The sequence below is a fragment of the Cydia splendana genome, chromosome Z, assembly GCF_910591565.1.
Source record: "Cydia splendana chromosome Z, ilCydSple1.2, whole genome shotgun sequence".
NCBI classification, from domain to species: Eukaryota; Metazoa; Arthropoda; class Insecta; order Lepidoptera; family Tortricidae; genus Cydia; species Cydia splendana.
This window is the reverse complement of record NC_085987.1, coordinates 45,200,490-45,208,223: the sequence shown is the minus strand read 5'-3', so window position 1 is coordinate 45,208,223 and position 7,734 is coordinate 45,200,490. Positions and strand designations below refer to the sequence as shown.

The 7,734-nt window shown below is 41.1% G+C and overlaps 1 protein-coding gene across 1 annotated transcript; it reads left to right on the top strand.

The window, feature by feature from the left end:
• The first annotated feature begins 813 nt into the window (after nucleotides 1-813).
• Nucleotides 814-2,908, top strand: LOC134804581 (MIF-like protein mif-2). The gene is made up of 3 exons (XM_063777691.1): nucleotides 814-948; nucleotides 2,331-2,506; nucleotides 2,754-2,908. Exons 1-3 carry the CDS (start codon nucleotides 841-843, stop codon nucleotides 2,821-2,823), a joined length of 354 nt encoding a protein of 117 aa, XP_063633761.1. The 5' UTR covers nucleotides 814-840; the 3' UTR covers nucleotides 2,824-2,908.
• The last annotated feature ends 4,826 nt before the right edge of the window (nucleotides 2,909-7,734 follow it).

Here is a 7,734-nt window from a genome sequence, read left to right as displayed (position 1 = left end):
GCACGAGGGTTAAACAAAATTTGCCCCCTAGTGAAACACAAAAAATTTCACCACACCAACCCGAAGCAAATATTAAATGTAAAATATCAAACAAAATCAAACCAAATCAAATTCAAATGAATGTTATTAAATATTTATCATCCAAAATCATAATTTGAAAGTCAATTCTACCAGCAAACATAAGAAAACAACTCAAAATTTGCATTTGATTACTTTGCCTCACATGTGAATTACTGATAGTAAAGTGCAAGTTTGCTATCAGTTTTTGAAGTGCAAAATAAGCCTTTCCGAGCTGGTGTGGTGCAAAAATATTGTTTTACATGTTCAGTGGGCGCAGCACGGTTCCATTTTTATCGTCTATCACTATGCGCGTCCCTTTCGCACTTACGTACTTGTTAGAACGTGACAGGCATGGTGACAAGGGATAAAAACGCGACCGTGCTAAGCCGCCAGGTCTGACGGTCTTTCCAACGCGATACAGCCGGCTGACTATTTTTTTAATTCACGATTGCATCTATTCTAAACTATCATCTGACAAAGTATCATACGGGAGGCGATGACTGACGATCTATGCTCCTGCGGGCTCAGCACGGTTCCATTTTTATCGACTATCACTATGCGCGTCCCTTTCGCACTTACATACTTGTTAGAACGTGACAGGCATGGTGACAAGGGATAAAAACGCGACTGTGCTAAGCCGCCTGGCTCGCGGTCTATGTATGATAAATTATATAACGATAGATAAGTATAGTGATAGCGTTATCGAATGCTATACAAATACATACGTATAAGATAAGTATCATAACACATCTTCATTTTGTGACATATAAGTGATTCGACATGCCGTGTCTAAGGATTCTTACTAATATTCCTAATAGTAATATACCTAAGGATTTTGTTAACAAAATTATTCCTGTGTTGGCGAAAGCTGTTAGGAAAGATGTTGAGGTAAGGATAAACGATGACTCACGTTAGACCGGGCCGTGTCCGGGCCGGAGCTTCCGGGGCATCGTTTTCTATGGAAAGCGTCACGTGATCGCCTGTCATGTCATAGAAAAGTAAGCGCCGGAAGCTCCGGCCCGGACACGGCCCGGTCTATCGTGAGTCATCCTTAAACCTGTAATATATCTCTCGCGTCGAATGATGGTCTCTATAACGGAACCGCTAGTGTAAATAGGGAATATTAGGCAAAGCTCTGCGCGAAACAATAAAATCTAAATTTCGTTATCTAATCTCTCTATCACTCTTGCATATTCGAGCGATAAAGACGCAGATAACTAAATTTCGATTTTCGCGTTTACCGGTAGGCCCTTGTTAACTAACCGCCTTGATGCATCAAAAGTCATATTTTATTGTCTGTGAAAACTTGTCAAAAAACAGTTTAAGGCACAGTATGTATAAGTTAATCTATGAATTTACTGAGTCGGTAGTGCTGCACTCTGGCGGCAGAACATTGCAGTAATATCCCCTATTTTATTCGTCAGCGTGACGTGATGTGCGAGTTTGCGTTAAATGTCATTTTGTATGGGATTTTGACGTAAAACGTCCCGCTTGGCGCGCAGTTCAAAATCCCATACAAAAATATACATAACGCAAAAGCGAACGCTCGTTTAAAAATGGTACCTGTTAGCGCCACTTGCACCAAAACTGGAAGTGGAACCTGTAGTTACCATGGTTACTATTAGGTACAATTTGGCACTGCGTTAACGGATTAACCGGTTACCCACGGGTTAGTAGGGTGGTGCAAGTGGCGCTTAATGATATGGGTTTTACAGTAGTGCACATGGGCCTTATTAACTGAAACTCTTATAAGATGAATTCATAAGAATTATGTACCAACTTAAGATATAATTTATACCGGGTGTGGCCTGTAATATGAGCAAAAAATTAAACTGTAGGCTGTACTCCTCATACTGACCAACATTTGTTCAGCGACTTTTACAAATAACTTGTGGTTTGATTTTTAATACACTTTAAAGTTTATTCTAAGACGCAATGTATTGCGAATTATGTTATGTTTAAGGGGTGACAAGCAACGTCAATCATAATGATATGGCGTGGCGATGGCGTCCATTGAAGATAATATTTATTTTGTATGGAAAATAGGGAGTGTAAGTACTTCATAATTTTTAAAAATTGTTGAACAAAAGTGTCAACGTTTGAGGAGTACAATCTATGTTTTATTTATTTGCTCGTGTTACAGGCCACACCCGGTATACTGGATTGCTGTTAGCTTTTAATTATACCATTTAATATGTTGCTAGTCCATTATTTATCAGGTAGGCCTAATTATACTCCGGGCCTTATTAGCCTCATGTATCAATTTTTAGAAGTTCACATGCGTGATATCAGGCGACTGCCAGGTGTCCTTCGCAGGGGACTCTTCCCAACCAGGGGCCGTGTCCACGCTGGAGTCCATAGGCCACGTCGCACCGGAGGACAACCGAGTGATCGGCCGGGACCTGGCCGCGTTTGTACAGAAGGAGCTGGGAATACACCCTGACAGGTGACGGGTTAAGATTGTTTAAATAGAGGTTTCCTCTTAAACACCGTTTATTTCACTCCGCTTCGGCTGATTCCTCTTCGATTAAAAATGTGTTAAATATAAAACTAAGGGCCGATATAGACGGTCTGCAACCCGACTGCAATTTGTATTGGAACCGCACGCCTACTGCAACAATGCAGTTCCCATACAAGCTGCAGTCGGGTTGCAGTCCGTTAGTACCGGCCCTAATGCTTTCCTTTTTTTTCAGGTTTTTCATAAGTATCTACGATATAAAAGGCACCAACATTGTGAAAGGCGGTGACACGATATGCCCATGAATAAATTGAGTTAATATAAATGTACCTATATTTAATTTTACCCTTGATCATAAGAACATTACCCACATTCTCGTACCAGAACCTCTAGTTTTTTATTATTATTCTATAGTGTGACGAGCTTTCGCGTTGGCGTTGTCTGTTTTTTTATGGGATTTTGAACAGCGCGCCAAGCGGGACGTTATGGAAACTCAAAATCCCATACAAAATGAGACTCAACGCAAACGCGTACGCGACGTCACGCTATCGAATAAAATTTACAGTAGGGGTTCTGGTGTTATAGCACCGATTCATTTTTAGGGCTCCGTACCCAAAGGGTAAAACGGGACCCTATTACTAAGACTCCGCTGTCCGTCCGTCTGTCACCAGACTGTATCTCACGAACCGTGATAGACAGTTGAAATTTTCATAGATGATATATTTCTGTTGCCGCTATAACAACAAATACTAAAAGTACGGAACCCTCGGTGGGCGAGTCCGACTCGCACTTGTCCGGTTTTTGTTTTTTGGTGTTGGCTATAATTGACATTATACCGAAAATTCATATAAAAATCCAGTTAGGCTTCATCTGGGTTAAAATCCTAATAAAAACTAACTTTTTTTAACTAGGGTGATTGCTACAATTGTTGGCCACTACATAGTAATGGCCACTCGTACCAAATCAGAAAGAAACAAGCCAATTTAACCCTTATTGTTATGATTGGCCTTCGTTAAACCGCTCACCAGCTCCGTGTGACCAGGCTAGCGGACGCCCTTGAGGGATCTTAATAGGGTATTTTCCTACTAGTCAAATCAGTTACTTTTTTAAAACTGTCAAAACGATTTGCCAATATTGAATTTATTATGAAACATTACATCGTGACGTCACGGTCAACTCACCTACTTTTTATATTTCTATCCGATTTATAAAATAGAACTTGTGTTTAAAAATAACTCCTATCTATTCTGTGTTTTCTAATAATTATCTGGTTTTTTATTTATTATTGGTAAAATAATTTATAATATTCTATTTATTTTTTGTTTATCAGTCGCCTCTTTTAAAGTAAAACTCCAGAACTTTCTGCTAGATAAACAAAAATTGTAGCACTTAGGCAACCGTGCCAACAAATAAACATCACACACACTCATACACACACACACACATACATACACATACGCGCCCGACAAAAGAAGATACATAGATATGTATAAAATCAATAGCCTTATAATTATTATTTATTCATTGTTGAATTCTTATGTTTTGGTTCTGCCACCATATACCTAGTTTTAGTTTTAGCTTTAGTCTTTTACCAGGCCTCACTGAAAATCAGCGTCACGTTGTGTGTCCTAGGATACACAACGTGACAAAAAGCTGAGTGGGGACCTTTTGGCACAAATATTTATGTAATTTTTTTTAAATTTTTTTTTTTTTTTTAATATTAGGGGACATCTTACACAGATCAAACCTAGCCCCAAACTAAGCAAAGCTTGTACTATGGGTACTAGGCGACGATATACATACTTGTATAGATAAATACATACTTATATACATAGAAAACAACCATGACTCAGGAACAAATATTAGTGTTCATCACACAAATAAATGCCCTTACTGGGATTCGAACCCAGGACCATCGGCTTAGCAGACAGGTTCACTATCCACTAGACCAGACCGGTCGTCAAATTTGAATCTTAGTTTTGTGTTATTTCATCTTGTGTTATTAATTATTATTTGTGCTAATAAACATTTCTTATTCTTATTCTTATTCTTTCTTATTCTTAATACAGTGTAATACCCTATTATTTCTTGTCAGTACCTATATCTGTGGCAAGCAGATATTGAATCAGGGACAACCTTGCTATGATGATACCGTCAGGCGTCAAATTAAAAGTAGGGTGACTGCTTAAGTTATTGACCACTCCGTAGTAATTGGCCACACTTAACAATAAAACTTATATAAGGCGTAGGGATGTGACGACCCCATCGCCCGCTGGTTTTACCAGTGCAATCAGTCAACGCAGGATAGCTTGTGGCGAGCTGTTGGGGATTAGCGACCTCACGTACCCGAGTACTCCTGGAGAGTTCTGTTACCCGCAAGGAGGGTGGGTGGGACAGGATTCTCTGCCTCTGGCTTGCCTTAGCCGGCCGGCCAGAGTGGAGTCGTTAGAGCTATAAGCTCCAGGGGTGGAAGTGAAATATGCATAAGACGCGAGTTGACACAGTGGCTGTTAACAGCCACTGGGTAGAAAGCGGCGCACACCTCTCGACACCCCTGAGCCGCTCACACCGGTGTTGCCCTTGAGCCATCCTAGATGTCGCTTTTTGTGGGGGCCCATCTTGTGAGGGCGAGTCACCGTCTGCCGGAAATAAAATTGCATACCGTTTTATTAGGCAGGCGTCCGGTTTTTTACCCCATAGCTCAGTTCTTAGTCCATCGCTTTCACCCAATAACCTAGTTCATTTTAGATTCCATCAACTCTCAATAGTCCTTACGCCCTGGCGGGTGCTGCCTCTGCGTGCGTCCCATGACACGGGCAAGGGCAGCCTCCGCTCGGTGTACCCCTTACATTTCATTAAAGTATCAAAAGGGCCTCTACGCATTGGCTTCGGCTCCGCGCACGCCTCCCAAAGGTCCGGAACACCATTGTTCCGTGATGGGAAAGACAAACTTATATTACCTTATTTCTTTCCGATTTGTTATTCGTAGGGGTGGTTAATAACTATAGCACTCACCCTACACAATGAACTTGACGGTTCACTGTGGCGCTTAAATTGTGGTAGTAATTAGTTCGTTTTGGTTGTCACCTGACTTAAGCTTGTGGCGAGCTGTTGGGGAGTAACGACCCCACGGACCCCAGTGCTCCCGAGAGTCGGTCAGGGTCTCCGTCTCCGGAGTGTCTTAGTCGGTCGGAGTGGACCCCAAGGGGACCCGCAGGACTCGCAGCTCTGGCTTGCCTTCATTGGCCGACCAGAGAGGAGTCGCTAGAGCTGTATGCTCCGGGGTGGAAGTGAAAGATGCATAAAACGCGAGTTGGCACAGTGGCTGGTAACAGCCACTGGGTAGAAAGCGGCGCACACCTCTCGACACCCCTGTCGAATGAAAACACGGGTGTCACATGGGTGTCTATTGTTGCACCTGTAAACGGGTTCCAGCAGGCGTTCTACATGACATTAAAGCTCTCCAAGGGGCCTCTACGTGTTGGATCTATATCCCCACGCAAGCTTATCAAAATACCGGGATTTATAGAGAATACCAAAATGGAGTACAAATAAATTGATAAGGCAAATTAATAGTTAATAAAATTAATGCAGAAAGCGGGAATTTTGGACACGGGCCGTGTCACAAGGCTCCGATAGTCCGCCGGTTCCTCTGTCTGCGGCCCTGACCACCGGCAGCTTGGGCCCTGCCCCGCTACCGGCACCCTAGGTTAGGTTTTTTATAATATGTTTATATGTATTTTTTATTGTTTTGTAAGTGTTTTTATATTTTACTTTTATATTCATATTATAAATAACCTAATCCAAGATATTAAATGAATAAAGAAAATTAATAAATAAAACTACATGAATTGACATTGAACCCTTTATTGTACATTAAGCTACGACATGTATAAAAATGTAATACATTTAAAAACTAGCATAGTAGAGGTTTGGTCAGGAAACATGGGCTAAATTATGGACGATATACTAAGCACGGCGAATTTAGTACAAGCGAGCGAAATAGACGCAATCGAGTTTACGCAGTCGTACCTAATGGTTCCTCTACACGATGGGCCAGCGCCGGCCACTCCAAGGGACGCAGCCATGCGGTAGAATGAGATAGTAAATATCACTTAAATGCGTCCGATGGAGTGGCCGGCGCTGGCCCATCGTGTAGAGGAGCCATAACGTACCTAAACCAGCTAACGTACCTAAACGTTAAGTATGTACCACTACCACCAGCTTTGACATTGCCATATTCACTCACGTCTAAGTACCTTACTTTCTATGCATCTCGCTCGTACTCGCATATTAGTGCAAGCGAGATGTATATAAAGTAATTTACGTAGACGCGAGCTAATATGTCAATGTCAAAACTGGTGGTAGCCGTACTCGTGGTACGGCTACTTACAGATGTAGTGCATAATTGAGTCGCTTAACTTCAAACTCAGGTATATCCATCTGTCAAATTATGTAATTTTAGTATAAAGAAAAAGTAATAGGGTAGATATTTGCTGTAAATTTGTGAGTTTGAATTTAAGCGACACAATTGTTTTCCATCGTATTCTCTCGGAAACGTTCGTACTTCAGTCAATCTCAGTACTTTTTGTACCGATACTGACTGAAATAGGGAGACTGACACATACAGTGCGGATACGCATACTTTGAAAGCAATTTCGGTGGCCTGGCAACCGCATACTTTAAAAATAGGGTAATTGTGGCCTGGCAACCGCATACTCTAAAAATAGGGTAATGTGGCCTGGCAACCGCATACTTTAAAAATAGGGTAATGTGGCCTGGCAACCGCATACTTTAAAAATAAGGTAAGTACTTAATTGTGGCTTGGCAACCGCATACTTTAAAGGAAAGCAATAAATGATGCTATAGATATACATAGATAATGTAGTACCGTAGACCGGGGTGACTTTGGAAAATTTGGGGTTACTTTGATAGATTTAAAACGGCCATAGAATTACCATTATTCATTATTTACTGAAAATGTTCCTGTAACTATAGATGGTCAAGCAAATCTTGTCAGTAGAAAAAGGCGCGGAATTCAAATTTTCTATGAGACGATATCCCTTCGCGCCTACATTTTTCAAATTTGCCGCTTTTTTCTACTGACAAGATCTGCTTGACCAAGTATAGTTAGATAACTATATATTCATATTCACCTACTGTAAAAAATCTCGCATAAATATATATTATGGCTTAAAAACTAGAATTTTAAAGTC